Source organism: Larimichthys crocea, chromosome XXI (assembly GCF_000972845.2).
Source record: "Larimichthys crocea isolate SSNF chromosome XXI, L_crocea_2.0, whole genome shotgun sequence".
NCBI classification, from domain to species: domain Eukaryota; kingdom Metazoa; phylum Chordata; class Actinopteri; family Sciaenidae; genus Larimichthys; species Larimichthys crocea.
In genome coordinates, this window is record NC_040031.1 from 13545388 (window position 1) to 13561995 (window position 16608).

Consider the following 16608-nt stretch of genomic DNA (forward strand, 5'->3'; position numbering starts at 1 on the left):
TCTCCACAACAAGTTGAACCCTGAAGTCCGTGGGATGTTATTAATGACTGCAGAGCTCTGAGATAATACGAGTTCATTCAAATAAAGGATTTATACACCGTGACAGACAGACAAGAAGCTTCCTGCCTGTTGTATTTTTTAATCTGTGTGTCGACACACTTTGTAAGTAGTTATTTTATATCGGATGTTGGATTATTAACGGTAGGATATCCTCGGATCAAGCTGCGCAGGGTGCGTTTCTGCCTTTTTCGGAATTATACAACAGGTGACTTTATGTAGAACAACTCCCTCAGGATGAGACTGTGGACTTTACTTGTCATTATCCGGATGTGCACATCATCTCCTCTTTCAGGTGAGTTTGAAGTTGTGCGTTTTACGCACGCGGCTTGTGCCAATTAAACAAACATTTTGCGCTTGGTATGGTTTTTGTGTTTGTGTCTCACAGCATCGTAGCTGGAAAAGCGGGAACCTCGCAACTTGTGTAGCAGCTCAACAGCCTTCTTCACTCACTTTCAATCAAGCTGTTCTAAATTAAAACGCATTTCTCTTACCAGAAACATCCATGCCCAAAGGTTCACCTCCGGAAAGCCGCTGCGCCGGCCGAGCGTGCAACCCCCGCATGGGCAACTTGGCCCAGGGTAGAGTGTTGAGCACCCAGTCGGTCTGCGGCTCCAACTCCTCAGAGCCCTTCTGCTTCTACAAACAGACTGTCGAGCCCCGCATCAGGGAGTCCTGCTCGGCTGCTCAATGCAGCAAGTGCAACTCAGCTCTCCCCAGCCAGGCGCACCCTCCCTCCGCCATGAGCGACTCCTCTTTCCGTTACCCTGACACTTGGTGGCAGTCTGCAGAGGGGGTGAAGGAGGAGACGCTCCAGCTCGACCTGGAAACGGAGTTCCTCTTCACCCACCTCATCCTGGTATTCCGCTCACCCCGCCCCGCTGCCATGATGCTGGAGCGCTCCCAAGACCATGGGCACACATGGAAGACCCTCGGGTACTTTGCCAGGGACTGTGAGGATGTGTTTGGTCTGGCAGAGGGGTCGCCAGTCGGGGAGAGTGGAGCAACTTGCACCTCCAAGTATTCAGGAGCTTTCCCTTGTGCCAGAGGAGAGGTGAGTACGGTGGCTTGTCTGGAACATTTGCCATGTGGTTTTGGCAGTGAGAGGTGTGGTTGGTGTGTTTGGGTGCCAAATAAAAATATAGACTACTTCTGCGGGTAACCATAAACATGATATTTTACTGTGTAAAATGGTAAATGACATTACTATACTGGCATTGATATGAAGAGCATGATCATTTATGGCTTTGGACAGCTTAGGCCACTATGCCTCCTCATGCCCCTCTATAGATTCACCTCCAAGTCCAAAAATCATCAGTGTCTGTCATGAAACATAACATCACACACAATACAAGGATTAAAGCGTCTCCACCATGTGTGAATACCCTTTAGGTGTCTGCAATATGACTGAAATTAATATTACTTTTTTTGATATATGGTATATATCTTGCTATAGAAAACACCAGCATTCTAACAACACCGAGTCAATTAAAGTTTCATTGCCCAACATCATAAACGACAAACGACCCTCGAGGGGCCTCACAATCTGTACAGCTCTCGAATTGGATCAGGAAATGATAGTAGAAACCTCAGAAAGAGCAACAAACATGCCAAAAATGTGTGAAACAAAAAAGCCCATAGTTGTAAAACCATAGTACGACAAACTTTTAGATTGTAAACATGTGTATGAAGAATATAGCATAAATTATAAAATGATCAAATTGACATTCATAGCAAAGAAATGTCACGTCTCTAAACATGAACACTGACAGCTAATATTCAAGTTTTAAGTTTTTTAATTAAAACGTGCTAAACCATTAATTTAAACAACAGATTTTGTAAAATTGATAGCATGACATGATCAGGTTGTCACAGACAGATTGTGTATTAATCTAGAAACACCACAGAGCGTAAATCTTCACTGCATTGAAACACTCTGGACAGAGAAAAGCTTTTAAGGACCAAAAAAAAAAAGTCATCCATTCATTGGATTGTGATTTTTATTTGTGAGATCTGAGAGCGACCACATCAAAACATGCTGCAAACACTTCAGAGCAATAACACTCCCCATCTGCTCTGCTCTGGTTGTCCATTTATTGGCAGAAGGACACACTACAAGCTGATATCACACAAACCACTGAGCCACAAACAGTTGACCAAGCTTTGTAAACTGATCTCTGATGGGCTGTGCGAGACCTTTTTTTTTTTGTTAAGCCAGCCATCTAAGCCGCACAAACTGCTTTGACATGCACGACTAGAATATCAATGTTCACATTCGCCTCTGATGTTCCCTCAAAGCATTTTTCGGACCTGCTGTATCATCACAGGGAGGTCTGAGCCACATAAGCAGCTACTGTTAATTCATGAGCAGACCGTCGCTGATGTCAAAGAGACACTCTCACTGGCAGGTAAAGGTTTGTTTTGCAACAAAGAGTCCGACCACGTTGGGAGGTTCTGGTTAAATGTCTAAATGAATATATGGCTTTGACTGATCTCATAATTACAGTGCATCTGCAGCAAGTATGTGTCTTGCTACAGTACGTTAGCTCTCTCACCCTTTATAATTAGTGTCTCTGTTGCTCAACATGCAAAGACATCGCCGAAATGTTGTGTGAAAGTGTAGAGTTTGGGTAATAAAGTAACACTGCAGTCATCATGTACTTAGTCTAAACAGTCTGCCTGCAGTACTGAGCTAAAGTATACGTATGGTCACCACAAGTGAATGTTTTCCTCCTGTAGATCAGAATTTGCTCATTTGTCGAGTGTACAGTAAATCCTGTTGTTAACATCTGTACTTTATCACCAACTACATGATGTCATACAGATTTTCTTCATTATGATACAGCAATAAGTCTCTCTTGTTTACAGTATAAATGCATAAAGGGATTACAGTAAACTGTAAAATTAAAGAGGCATGTAAATATAGAATGCCACAGTTCAAATTAATTCCAGATTTAAAAGATGTCATAAGTCGTTCTTTAAAAAAAGGAATTCTTGGCAGCGACACATATCACATATCACAGGATGTATTGAGGATAACTCTGGTTCAGATTAATATGTGTTGGGGTTTTAGAAATGAACACAATCCTTATTGTGTTTCTGAAAGTTTTCATTCCAGATGTTGGGATGATGATGTTAAAGCTGTGCACATTTTCATATACAGACAGAGAGGTTGTAACTGAAAGATCAACAAAACTTTATGAAGGAGAACAAGAACCATTTGTCCGTGTTTACATTGGAGCTCGTCCGATTTTCCGAGAATAGCGGCAATTTGAGGAGCATGAAAGGCGAACCAGATTGACGCCTGTTTTTTATTCAGTAGACCAAGAAACTGACATGATTTATGTTTTCGTCATGGTCTGTCAGTATCTCTGAGATGTTTTTTTCACATACTTGAGAGGCCTTTACACGTGGAATAACACAGATTTCAAGAGATTTCTTGCATGTCTCCTCTGCTTCAATCTCTAGGTGATATATCGAGCCTTGTCGCCCTGGCACTCGGTGGATCCCTATGGACCAGCTGCCCAGGACCAGCTCATGATCACCAACTTGAGAGTCCGTTTGCTGCAGCGCCAGTTGTGTCCCTGCCAGAACAAACATCCTGGTGCAGCCGTCCTCCCCACAGACCATTATGCCATCTATGATTTTATTGTCAAAGGCAGTTGTCTTTGCAATGGACATGCTGACCAGTGTGTACCAGCCAGCGGCTTCCAACACAGCCAGCAGAAGACTAATAACATGGTGAGCGATTATGAGCAAGATTATACACAACTTGCAGGTGCACGATACTCCACCGAGGGAAAGCTTCTGCAGAATTTACTCTGTTGTGAAAACCTACTGAGATGTTGTGTCATGCTGTAGTCTAAGGATTGCTTCATTTTGTCTCCATTTTTATTTGCTTTTTTGTGGTGAGATTGGGAGTCGAGGGGTTGGGGTTTTGTTCCCACCACTCCCTTGTTACTCAGCTGTGCACTGGTATGCACTGCTGAATCTGAAGGCTACATTGAAGACTGGATATTAGGCCACAGCTTTACCTACCATTACAGGGATTTAAGGACGTGGAAAACCTTAATTATGGTATTCAGCCTAATGCTTTAACAACCCATAGTCTCAGTCGTGTTATTCTCTTTACTGTAAATGGAGAATAGAAGCACTTGTTTAATTCCAACATGGTCTAAGGGGGTGTAGACATGTTTCGTAGCTGCACAGTGTGTAACCACTGCCATTGTGCATGTTGCAATGTTTAAAAGGTACCACGCACATCACACGTAGGTGGAAGGCTACTGTAATTCAGCATCAATGAAAAGAGTAACGCCTGCACACTGACGATAAACCACGCATTTAATTGAGTGGATAATGTTTTGATCCCAGTGAAATCATCATCGGGCTACAATGTTTTAAAATGGTCACCGCATCCTTTATATACATCAACAGGCTCTATGATGACAGGTGTGGTTAACCGTCCAACCTGCAGTCCAAGAGGAACACAATGAAAACCCGAAGGAGACTGAAAGTACAGCACGTTGCAGTACTTGCTAACTGCTTGATCTCTTGTTCTTTGCCCCGACAGGTCCACGGCAAGTGTGTGTGCAGACATAACACAGCCGGTGACCACTGCGAGCGCTGTGCACCTCTCTACAATGACCAACCTTGGCAGGCCGCCAACGGTATCATAGGGACACCGCATGTGTGCCAGAGTGAGTGATGGGGCAAGCGAGTCAAATAGCAGTAGTAGGACACACAGCATGTAGACTAAGATTTAGTCATAAATCATGCGTGACCTCTTAGACATTCATGGAAGATGAATAACAAAGCAGCTCCTCTTTTTTATGTCACCTACTGTAAGAGTTGTCACCATGATCACCAGGGCTTTGAAAGTTCATTTGGGCAAAGATTTGATTGTGTGTGTCCATCTAAACCCAGAGTGCAAGTGTAACGGTCATGCCAAGAGCTGTCACTTCAGTCGTGGACTGTGGCTCGCAACGGGACGGCGGAGTGGCGGTGTGTGCGACGACTGCCAGGACAACACAGAGGGCCGCCACTGCCAGAACTGTAAGAAGGGATTCTTCCGAGACCCCAGCCGACCAAAAACTGCCCCGGACTCCTGTAAACGTAAGGCCCTTAAACTTCTTTATTCCTTAAACCATAACTCTGTCTGGATGAACGCCAGCAGAGAATTCCAATTAAGAGGGGCAGCCTTTGATATCCTGAGGACACTAATGAAGATTTGATTTTTCTTTTGACCCCCCAGATTAAAAGCAGATTGATCTCTTTTGAAAAGGGTATTTCTCCCCAGCACCTTTCTGAGTCACTGCCATGCCAGTGACGAGATAGTAAGATGACTCTCCTCCGCTTCTTAGCAGGAATGACGGAGACTGCACTGTTTTGGAATGTGACTGTAATTGCAAACAATGGAGGAATTTCCCATGGACCATACGAGCACATTTTTCCCATTCTTGCCCTTTCGCCTCCGCCAGGCATGCCGCAGCATTTTTTTTTTTTTTTTAAGAACAAACATGCCGATTTTGGAAACAGATGAAGCAAGTCTGTAACAAAAAATCACTCGGTCATCACAAGCGACCATCAGGCAGCAGGTCTGACAGCGCAGAGAGGGAGTGATTTACTGTTTGTTTTTGCTGCAGCTACTTAAAGCATGTTGAGTACAGGCTCCCACCTTGTCGCTTGTTACCGGAGGATGATAAAACACATTTAACTTTTATATCGCGGTGGGAGTTTACTGTGTACACTCTAAGTATGTGTAAACCAGTGTGTTTGTCCTTTCTATACACACAGGATCATAAAATACGCTAAGTGCTTCCAGGTCTGTGCCAGAAAAGGAAGGAAATCTCTTGACTTACAAACATGCAATCCTCTTGTTCTGTCACCCCTCTCCTCGGCAGCTTGTTCCTGCCACCCTGTAGGCTCTGTCCTCTCAGGAGGTAGCACTCTCTGTAACCCCAGCAGCGGGGAGTGCACTTGTAAGCCTGGTGTTGGAGGCCACCGCTGTGACAACTGCATGCTGGGATACTGGGGGCTTCATGAATACGGCTGCCGTCCATGTGACTGCACAGGGGACTGTGACCCCTACACCGGTGACTGCATTTCTGGGTGAGAGCCAAGACTTTAACACTACATCCATATGTATTGGTGCTTTGATAAAGTGTCCTACTGTGTAGAGTGCATTCTGGATGATTAACACTGAGTGGAGCCCTGCCTCTGACTGGTTTTTACCTCTGCGGCACAGCTCAGATGTGGAGGTCTTCTATACAGCCACTGGCCACATGGGACACAGCAGCAATAATAGTGAGACGGCACTCTTTAGGGTAGAGGAGCTTTTCTCTGCACTGCACCACTCTGGTGAGTCACAGGTCATATCACACTTAAAACACTGCACAGTCATCAAAACACACAGATAAAAATGCAGCTGTTTTGTAATCTATACATCACAATAAAATGATTTATATGACTCTCATTAATCATGTTTTTATTTTTCCAGAGAAATGTGAGTGTGTAGAAGTGACCCTTAGCAGTCCTAAACTCTTCTGTGCTGCGGAGTATGACTACGGTAAGTGCTGTTTTAAAAGAGGGAATTGATTTTAGAATTGATTTATATTCAAGTCCCGTGGCTGTTTAAACCCCATCTGTCCATGACAAAACTCTGAATGTTGAGGATTGCCCCTCGCTGTTCCACTTTCGATCGTGTGTGGTGATTTTTTTTTTTTTTTAAAGATACCTGCACAGTTATCTTATAAACAAAGTTTCTGTTTACATTTAGTGTTATTCACCTCACCTCACCTCATTTGTATTCGATATCCTTGCTACCAGTCTTCCCCTTCCTTGCCTTTGTTGGCACATTGCTGCATTTCTTGCCTTGCTACCACCACCTGTAGATTAGTAGTACCTTGTGTACACGCACAGGGACACACAAAACAAGAATCCACTCAGAGAAACATTGCTCCAGAGCACTACTAGTGGTCGAAAACTTCACAGTGTACCTTTAAAGAAATATCTATTATACCTAGTGTTGTACTCCTCTGAATTAGTGAGAAAAGGTCAAAACTGATGCAACTCAGGCTAAAACATCTAATATAAGTGTCCACAGCACGAATCAACACTTGTTCCGACAAATCCCATGTTGCAACCCGATAGGATCTTTTCATTAGGCTCTTCCTGCCTAGTAAAGGCCCACATCTTTCAAATACCATGCCCCCAAAACCCAAAAATCACTTATGTTCCTAGACTACCAACACACAACATATTATACAACTTTTGTACTTTCCAGAGGCTTGGTAGTTCTCCTCATGACTACTAAACTGATTTGGACATTTAAAATTTAAGCAATTAACCTCGGAAATCTTTTTAAAAAGGCACTATGGTGTATGGTGCAAACTTGTTGAATGATTGTTTGTGTTGCCCTGCAGTGCTGGTGGTGAGGGTAATGTCAGCTCATGATAAAGGATCCCATGCAGAGGTGGAGGTCAAGGTCAAGAAGATCTTGCACCAGAGCCGTCAGATGAAGATCCAGAGGGGGACTGTCACGCTTTATCCAGAGTCCTGGACCGTTCAAGGCTGTACCTGTCCAATCCTCAATCCAGGTCCGTTGCGACTACTTCCAATGAGTAACTTTATTGCTCACAATGCAGAAGCTTACTAATTAGTCAACTGTGTAGTGGAAAATCTGCCAGCATTGTGCTGAATAGAGGATCTTTGTCTCTGTTCAAGGAGGCTTTGAGTGGGTGCCAACGTCCTAGCATCACTCATTTAGAAGGGACATTTACAGCTTAAAGATTAGAGCCACCTCTCTGTTACGAGACTATTTCACATCTAACACATTCACAGTAATCACTTTTGGCAGCATTCCTCAGCATTTTACTGGTTTATTATAGTTATATAATCACATATGTTCTTTTTCTTAAGGTGCTATGTCACCTGTTATGTGCGTTTTAGTGACATTCTCAGTTTATGTTTTGCCCTCTCTTCCAGGATCCGACTATGTGGTGGCTGGTCATGAGGACTGGAAGACCGGACAGCTGATGGTCAACACCAAAAGTCTTGTTAAACCATGGAAGCCAAGTCTGGGACGTAAATTTCTTCACATCCTCAGAAAAGTCTGTGGCCTTTGGTAGGCTGAGCACTGCAAAGGACAGAGGGATGGAGAGGCGGAGGATCATCTGTGACATACTTATGATTCGTTGGATGAGTGTAGGAGTGTGCAAAATGAACAGAGGGACTGTTTGAATTAGGCATTTTGCTTGGACGCTAGAATGAAAGCAAAACCCGGATGCCTGCTGCAGGGATTTCACCATTTCTTCTGTGTTCAGAGTCCACAGCCCCAAGAAACAGCTGCAACGTTGCAATGCTTAGGTTGTTGTTAAACTGGGGTAGAAATAAGCACATACTCTAAGCAGATACCTCACCAGAATGACAGTCACTTAAGACTCAAAGACAAAGTCGGTGTTGGTAATTTCATTCCCGTGCTACTGTATGATATGCCTCATCACATACTTTTCTCAAGGTCATAAAACTATACGGAATGCATGTTAAAATATTCAGTTATACTTTATTTGCTGGCAAAAGATGCCGTTTAGGGGGGACAAACCAAAACACACTCACGTCCTACTGTATCAATTTCATTGAGAGCTGTTTACTTTGAAATCTTGCGGGGGAGCAGACTGAATTATCCTTGTCGTCTCGCTGATATTGGCGATAAATCACGAATGAGTCAACATCCGAATGCGTGTGTGAGTGTGTATGTGTTTGGGAGCGTCATTGTGTGCATATGCTTGATGTCCTTGGCGAGGAAGTCTGGGACTGTGCAGGTCAGAACAAGTAACTCCTGGATGAGGGAAGAGGATGGGAAAAAAACAAAAAAACATTAAAGGAATCAGACGGACTAATCTGAACAGCTCTGCAATGCTCGGGCACACTCACCCGCCTGCTGCCTGACGAGAGTAAAACACACTCCACCATCTCCTCATTGGTCTGAAGTACAGACAACTGGCTAAAACACTCGGGATTGAGTTTGCTCTTGCAGCTGCTTCAGTTACAAGAGTGGATCATTGTCTGGTTGCTTAAAACTTGATTCTGCGAGGATTTTCTGTTGCCCTCACACGACCTGCTTCTCTATATGAGAAGGATTCACTTGAGAAGGCCTCTCTCAAGCCCGGCCCAGTGTGAGAGAAAGAAGAGAGTGCACACACTCTTTAACATGTGCTTCTCTTTTTGGCCTATGACTCCTGCTGCCCCAAAATAAATATTTATTAAAAGCCTGGGTATTCATTGACATCACAGTGTATCACAACCACAGGCCATTTTTGAGCCAGGCCCAGTTAAGAATAGTCTTGGTCCGCTGTCTCCAAGGAGAAGGACAAACTCTGTGAGGAGACATGATGCATTCCTCAACCATGACATCACCGCTTGTGTCCTTGTCCCAAAGACTTTACCAAAATAAGAGAAAATGGGCTGGATTTTTTTTTTGCAAAGGACAAAGTGGTGATTTAGGGTGCGTGAATGTACTCTGCCATCAACTTGATATTTGTGGTGCTATTCCTCTGTGTCCTATATGTTCTTTTTTTTTTCTCCATCTAAATAAACCACGTGTCAGTGTGCTCATTCTTAATGCTTCTGGGAAAACTCATTTCATTATATGGTGACATTTTGTTGAAGTATGAGACCATGAATAACCTGATCTAACATGTTCACTAGTGGAGGTAGCTGACTGATGTTTTAGTACCACCCTCCTTTGGTTGAAACAGAGAAATACACCTTCACATTACACATTTTTATCAGTTACTGGTAATGTAATCAAGTATTCTGAAGTATTAAAAGTTCATAAATATGTACGCAGTAAACAAAACAAAACAAAAGTAAATTTATAACAATTTATTTCTTATAAAACTGCCTCAAATTAAAATAGAGCAAAGAAATATAGAAATATAAATATTTCATAGCAGTTTTTTTTTCCTTAACAAGGTCTTAACAAGGCAATGAAGCACAGCATTGTTAGGCGAGGGGTTCGCCAAAACTTTTTTGCATGATTCCTTTGCATATTTGTTTTGCATATTTCCTAAAAGCAGCACATCAAAAAAAAAAAAAAAAAAAAAACTAAAGTGACAACACTACATTTCTTAAAGATATTCTGTTGGTCTATTGATCGTTGGATCCTTTGGGCAGGGGGAAAAAAAAGTACTAATAAGCTACTGCCATGACACAAGTCTTTCGCTCTTGCCAGAATAATTACCTAAAAGTACTAAAGCAGTGGAAACCTAGAGAAATATTGCATAATTGCTATCAGTCTGCAGAGGTTTGTTGTTTCAGAGCTGTCATGCTCCTCTTGGTTCGCCTTGAGTTTTTTCGGCGCATGCTCAATAGTCGTCTCCCCGGCTCACTACCTCCTTGTAGGTGGGCCTGAGTAGGATGGTGTGCTCATACTGGGCAGTGTAGCTGCCCTTGATGTCACAGAGTGGTGGGTACGGGTCTATGATGCCAAGGTCACAAAGATTCTTCAACGCCATCAGGTACTTGCTCTCACCCAGGCGGTCCAGCCAGCGGCGGCAGAATGCCAAGGTCCCAAAGTTCTCATTGATCACATTCAGCAGATGTTTAGCCCTTGGAAGTCTGCAACACGTGGACAACATAGAGATATGATGCTCGATTCATTTATTAGAACATCTAATTTATTTTCAATCCAAGGAAGAGATGAAAACAGAGCCAACCTTATTGGTACGTGTCCAACGTTGAAGTTTTTCATGTAATGCGAGCACTCCATGTCATCGTGGACTGCACCTCTTCCTGTGCTGCCAAATGTCTCAATGGCGTAAGCTTCACCTTCCTGAAAAAAAAAAGGGAGTTGTCGATGTAAAATGTAGAATTACTGTGAAAGTCTTTTAGAAGTAGGAGAAGGTCACAGTATCAAACTGTATCCATACACCTCTCACGCAGGGCTGAGTGGCTATGATGTTACTGAAAAGGACAAAACACTCCAGGGGGACTGAGAGTAAATTTAACAAAAACCTCAAGATGCCAGCGGCTGACATATTCATGTGTAGTCTATTAAGGACAGTGGTGTCCTTTCTGGAGCAGCGCCTCTCGTGAGTTGATTGGCTGGGCTTCATTGGCGTTTTGTGTCTCTATCAGCGCGTGGCTGTTGTTGGGAGTCCCTGTGGTATTAGCTGATAACACTGCGACACCCTCTCACACTGCACCGATAATCAGTCAAAGTGCTAGCAGCCCTGTGGCACGCCCAGCTGCCACTCCAGCCGTACGCTCTCTGATCACAAAGAGGGTAATGGGCCTGTTACACCAACACACTTCAGCTAAAAATACAACATGCAAAGCTGCCACATCAGCAGCATCCCCCCCCATCTCACTCTCCTGGAACCATCAGGTAAAAAGCTCGACGCAGCAACTTGCCAATTAAAATGCTCAGTTCTGTCCAAATGCAGTCATGTACTGCAGCTGTTCAAGTGTGAGGCAGGCATGGATCTCGGTATAATCTCGGGAAATGTAATGTAGCGCAAAGTTATGTTTCTCCTCGGTGAAGTACCAGCCTGTTAATGAACTCTGGATGCTCACAATTCACTGCTCTTACGGTGAAATGAGGGGCTGGAGTTTGAACATGTGTTGCTACTCGACGCGGATGGTAATTCCATTAAAGGTGTAATTAAAGTGCTGACGAGGGTGACTAAGAAGCTGTTAGAGCGGTGAATTGGAACACTTTTCCACACCCTGTCGTAACCCTAACCAGCCACATATTCTTCCAATTACACTTAAGAATTAAAAGGGGTTTATTTATACGCAAGGTCAAGCAGCTGCTAAAGGATTCGTTTCAGATACTCCTCAGTAAAACGAGGCTGCAGTATTCTTTTGTGCTCTAGTCGCATCCACATTTGGCTCAAGATGAAATGATATTTAAAGTTGAACTGAGTGTGCTGTAATCACTGCTGTACAAACCTCCATCCTCGTGGCCTCTCCACCTTTGACAATAGGGACTGTCTTCCCTGAGTGTATCCTGTACTGTCCGATAGAGTGGCCATTAAGATTCCTGATTGGCTTTACTGTAAAGAGAAGACCACGCAGACGTTTAATAAATAGGAATGCAGCACTGAACCTGAACGTGAGGAAAACATGATAACGTATCACCTTGATATGTTTTCCCGTCTATCTCCACCTCGTAAGACTCCATGACCTCCTGAATGGTCTCGCCAACGTCGCACAGGCGCACATCGATCCCTGCAAACTGGGACAGAGAAGTGTTTACACTCACATCAGTACGCAGCATTACATTCCTGGATAGCAGTATGTTATATTTGCCACCCCTTCTGTGATGTGTCTCATTTATAAGCTTTACACTAAAGTATGGAAACTCCTGCGTAGTCACAGAGGTGCAAATAAGGAACAAATTAGGAAATAACTGCTAATTTGTTTGTATATAACTTTAAATTGAGGACAATATATTTTAATTTATGTGAATCTATATAATGACCGCTTCAATAAATTATTATTGAAATCCGAGGAGCAAATCTAAACTCTCATGAAATGTAATCTTTATATTTCGTCATTTAGTATATGTAGTCTAGTTTTTTAAAGGTCATCTATGTATTTGCAAATTTGCATTTGACAGCTACCCACTTCTTGTTCTTGTGTTTACTCTCTCCGCTGTGACATTTCAGTCTGTCTTATCTTAATCGTCGCGTCCTCATTCTGCACACATTCCGCCGTGTGAAGTTGTGCATCACTTTACAAGAAAATCATCATTACTTTATAATGAGCTGTGTCACCTTAATGCCGGTGTTGGTTGCGTCTCTCACAGCCTCCAGCAGCCTGTCAAACTTTGGATTGAAAGTGACGGTGAAGGCACAGTCTATTATTCGACCTGAAAGACCAAAACATTTTGTTATTCAGTTTCTCTGAAGTGATGATTTTGCAGGAAATATAAGCATGCACAAAAAAAAAAGTTAATTAACCTGACACCGGTTTATTTCTGGCAGTAAGAATTATAATGTAATCATCCTTTTTTAGCATGTCACAATAACTGCCAAGTGTGAAATGGCATGGTGTAACTCCAAAAGCACTTAAAAAGTTAATAGCCAGCGCTTACCGTTGATGTGTGTCCCAAAGTCAATTTTGCAGATGTCGTCGTAACGCAGCACGGTGGTATCCCCCGCGTTTGGGGTGTAGTGAGCAGCACAGTGGTTGATTGAGCATCCGGTTGGGAAGGCCAGGCCTGCCTTTAGCCCGTTTTCTTTTATGAGCCTCCTGGAGCAGTCCTCCAGCCTCTCACTGCCAGAAATGGAAAGCAGCACAAAGAGACAATGGATGACAGGAACAATGAGACTGTTGTCAGAGCAGATAATTCATCCAGAAGAGGCTGAAACCGCATAGCAGTTCTCCTCCTTTCTTTGATCATTGTAAAACAGTTTCTTGCGGGCCAGGACAAAAAAGTACTGAAACAATAATTATAATAATTCAAATGAGCCCTGGCAGGTACAAGATATTAAGATTGAAGTCTTTTATAAAGTGGCTTGGGGACAATATTTTGGTGCAAGGCTCACCAGATGTCAATCATGGTCATCCCTGGTTTAATCCAGCTCCTGACATAGGAGCGGACCTGCCGATGTGCCTCGGCTGCCTGCCTGAAATCACTCCACATCTCCTCATTGGCCATGTCCAGCGCCCGCTTCTCTTCGCTGGTGGTCCTCCACGCTGCACTGCGCCTGGTGGGAGGTAGACAGGCACACCGCGGAGAGGAGGCACTCATTATTTTCTTATTATGCACTGGTGATATGGCACTGGTGAAACTCTGCACAGGTGAACGTGGTATTTATGCATTTCAACTGAGGCCAAATCTTGACTAATTTGATTTATTCATTCCTGAAGTGGAAATTAAACCACACACTGAACCTTGCACCTCATTATGTTGTCCAATATGAATAAACAGCAAAGCAGGAGAGACCAAAATAAAAAAGCAAGCATGTCACAAAGTGTGGAAGCCTACTGCTGAGTGCAAGGGACGATGTGGAGGTCACACACCCGTCTTTCGATGGTGGATATTCGCACTCCTCTCCCTTTGGAAAGTCTCCGTTGGGATAGAGCTCACAAATAGGGACTGAGGGAGGGTCAGTCTGTCCCTTCACTGTGGCCCAGATAGAACGAAGGATAAGCAGAGGAAAGCAGCAGAAGAGTGAAAAGAAAACACAAGTTATCTTTCCCGTGTTCAGGACATCCATATATGTTCAGAGCAGTCCCTGGATAGACTTGAGTAAAAGAAAGCCACTCAATTATGTTGTCAGAAAAAAACACTTGTATTCAGTGGGTTATAATTATATATATGGAGCAGATTATTTAGGAGCACTCACTCCACACTATAACATTGTGTGTTGTATGTTGTCATTAATCAATTTTATACTGTCTGCTCGACATGTAAGGTCCTGTCTCATTTTGTCCTACAACTCCAGTCAGTGCTGCATTATGTAAGTCTCATGACACTAATTAGCCGAGTCAAATTGCTTTTGTGCACCTGTTGTATTTAGCTAATGATTTCATGTTACTCTGATGCAGTCAGCTCAGGATGTGCTATCTCTCTGTGACGATAACCGCGAGGTGAGTTGAAGCTATCCCAATCGACCAGAGTCGACTAAAAGTGGATTTTAGTCAAACGGAGAGAGAGAGAGAAAAAAAAGAAATGGCTCACCTCCTTTCTTCTTTTTCTTCTTCTTCTTCTTTTTTCCGGCTGAGTTCTCTCCCTCGTCCCCATCTGTTGAAAGCGTCATTAGTTTTTGTTTTGTAAAGTGAGAAAATATCGACAGGAAGCTCGCTACTGAAAAAATCAGATATCACGTTGCAGAAAGTGACCAGCTGAATTTCACTGTGCACTTTCAGGTCAGCGTTCAACACAACCCCCCCCCTCTCCCCACTCCCCCCCATTGCAGATGATAATGATGATGATGATGATGCTAGAGAGAGGAGTTACCTTCTTCTCCATCCTCCTCCCTGTCTTTGGCCTCCAGCGTTTGCTGTTCCAACTGTTTTGTCACATCACCAACACCTCCGGCTTCTCCATCCCCCTCAGCCTCATTTGTCCCTGCTGCAAAGTCACACACCCTCGTGCATGCATGTGCAGGTGAACACGCACGTGTACACCGATGGCACACGCACACACACACACACACACACACACACACACACACACACACACATGGAGAGTTAGTAAATTATCTGCGGTTCAGAGTCATCTCAAGAAAGTGCATCCACCATCCACCAGGAGCTGAACTTGGCAGGGTCTGTGCATAAATTCTTTCTATACCTTGAGGAGTCAATATCCTCAAGGGCATATGTACCATGCAGCACTATGACATTTAGCCCCTCATTGTCAGAGCTGTGTGGACCACACTTGACTTATGGCAAGTTCAACCACTCAGGTTGTTAGAGGGTTTTATTATCCCACATTATGTTTCAGTAAGGCTGCAGTTATCATCATGATGTTTTGGGCACATTTCATTGCACTAAAACTGTGTGTTACATCATTTCACACAGCTTAGGGTGAATTACAGGATGGAAAATATTAAATATTAAATGAAATTCATGTTTATTCCATCTGCATCTTCACATGACAGCTTTCAGGCAGTTTTAATGTTGAATTTCTTGGATATTGTCCCGTTTGCAGATAAGCGCCCTCAGCTCCAGCAGTAGTTGGGACAGATGGACAGGGAATACCCTCTGACAGGTTGAAAAGTCTCCTGTCACTCATATCTGACACTCCTGCTCTTTATCTCTATGTGTGGCACTGGAGAAGATTCATTTTTTTTTTACATTTTATTGCGCTATTTTCTCTCTTGAACGATTCTCCAACCTGCCCAAAGTGATGCCTCTTACCTGGCGCAGTGTTCTTATTCCTCTTCTTCTTTCTTCTCCTTTTCTTCACTGACTCCGACGCGTCCACATCTTCTCTCTCCTCGTTCAAGTCGTCCCCGTTGAGAAGTTGATGCTCCACTTCACGCTGTAGCTCCAGCTCCGCCATGATCAGCGACTGAGAGATGAAGTGACGCATAAGCTGCTGGGAGCCTCCAGTGGTCAAAGCAGAAAACTGTGCTGAGGGTGGGGAGGGGTGAAGCTAGCTGAGCCAATAATGATCTATTCAGACAATCTCTGTGCAACAATTTGACCCGAGTAGAGGAAGACGATCCTGCTCTGTCCCAAGGAGAGGAAAAAAAAAACTTAAATTTTATCTCACACACTTTGGGACAAGGTGTAAAAGGCAAACAGCAACACAATCCTAGTGTTCTCTGCAGAGGCTGATGACTGGTTTATGTGACCATAATGCCCTGATACATGGCACTTCATGCTCGAATCATCACTTTCTCCTGAACATCCAGCCGAGTTTCAGGTTACCTGTTTGTGCGCGCACCTGCCTCCCTCAGTAAAGACTCCCCCGATGCGTGTGTCCACATTGGGAAAGCGCATCGACACCTTATACCTGTTATAGTGCGTAATGTGTGGTTGTGTTGTATTGTCGCAGATAGCGTTTCCGATCATTAAAGGCGCGGAGTGTAC

General features: G+C 43.6%; 2 protein-coding genes across 3 annotated transcripts; one reads left to right on the forward strand and one right to left on the reverse strand.

Annotated features, from left to right (window-relative positions):
* On the forward strand, positions 1 to 8930 carry LOC104940636 (netrin-4). Its single transcript, XM_010757289.3, has 10 exons — positions 1 to 352; positions 555 to 1111; positions 3526 to 3798; positions 4628 to 4754; positions 4981 to 5169; positions 5958 to 6165; positions 6302 to 6414; positions 6554 to 6622; positions 7479 to 7652; positions 8041 to 8930. Exons 1-10 carry the CDS (start codon positions 295 to 297, stop codon positions 8181 to 8183), a joined length of 1911 nt encoding a protein of 636 aa, XP_010755591.3. The 5' UTR covers positions 1 to 294; the 3' UTR covers positions 8184 to 8930.
* A 1487-nt stretch (positions 8931 to 10417) lies between these two features.
* On the reverse strand, positions 10418 to 16600 carry LOC104940635 (methionine aminopeptidase 2). Of its 2 annotated transcripts, none has more exons than XM_027272953.1 (12): positions 16447 to 16600; positions 15931 to 16240; positions 15029 to 15142; positions 14750 to 14812; positions 14089 to 14191; positions 13611 to 13772; positions 13157 to 13338; positions 12837 to 12931; positions 12199 to 12295; positions 12010 to 12113; positions 10773 to 10888; positions 10418 to 10674 (listed from the first exon to the last, which is right to left on the reverse strand). In XM_027272953.1, the coding sequence occupies exons 2-12, from the start codon at positions 16103 to 16105 to the stop codon at positions 10422 to 10424; spliced, it is 1464 nt and encodes a 487-aa protein (XP_027128754.1). In that variant the 5' UTR covers positions 16106 to 16240; positions 16447 to 16600; the 3' UTR covers positions 10418 to 10421. The 2 variants fall into 2 exon arrangements, with proteins under 2 accessions (XP_027128754.1, XP_010755590.3); XM_010757288.3 differs by having other exon boundaries at positions 15931 to 16245; positions 16447 to 16576.
* Positions 16601 to 16608: the final 8 nt, after the last annotated feature.

Excerpts from the sequence above, each read along its gene's own strand:
- LOC104940636 (XM_010757289.3), top strand. The coding sequence starts at position 295 with ATGAGACTGTGGACTTTACTTGTCATTATCCGGATGTGCACATCATCT. Across the intron at positions 6,415-6,553 it reads CTCTGCACTGCACCACTCTG|AGAAATGTGAGTGTGTAGAA; the intron begins GTGAGTCACAGG and ends TTATTTTTCCAG. Across the intron at positions 6,623-7,478 it reads TGCTGCGGAGTATGACTACG|TGCTGGTGGTGAGGGTAATG; the intron begins GTAAGTGCTGTT and ends GTTGCCCTGCAG.
- LOC104940635 (XM_027272953.1), bottom strand. The coding sequence starts at position 16,105 with ATGCGTCACTTCATCTCTCAGTCGCTGATCATGGCGGAGCTGGAGCTA. Across the intron at positions 12,114-12,198 it reads AGACGGGAAAACATATCAAG|TAAAGCCAATCAGGAATCTT; the intron begins GTGATACGTTAT and ends TTCTCTTTACAG. Across the intron at positions 10,889-12,009 it reads GAGAGGCCACGAGGATGGAG|GAAGGTGAAGCTTACGCCAT; the intron begins GTTTGTACAGCA and ends TTTTTTTTTCAG.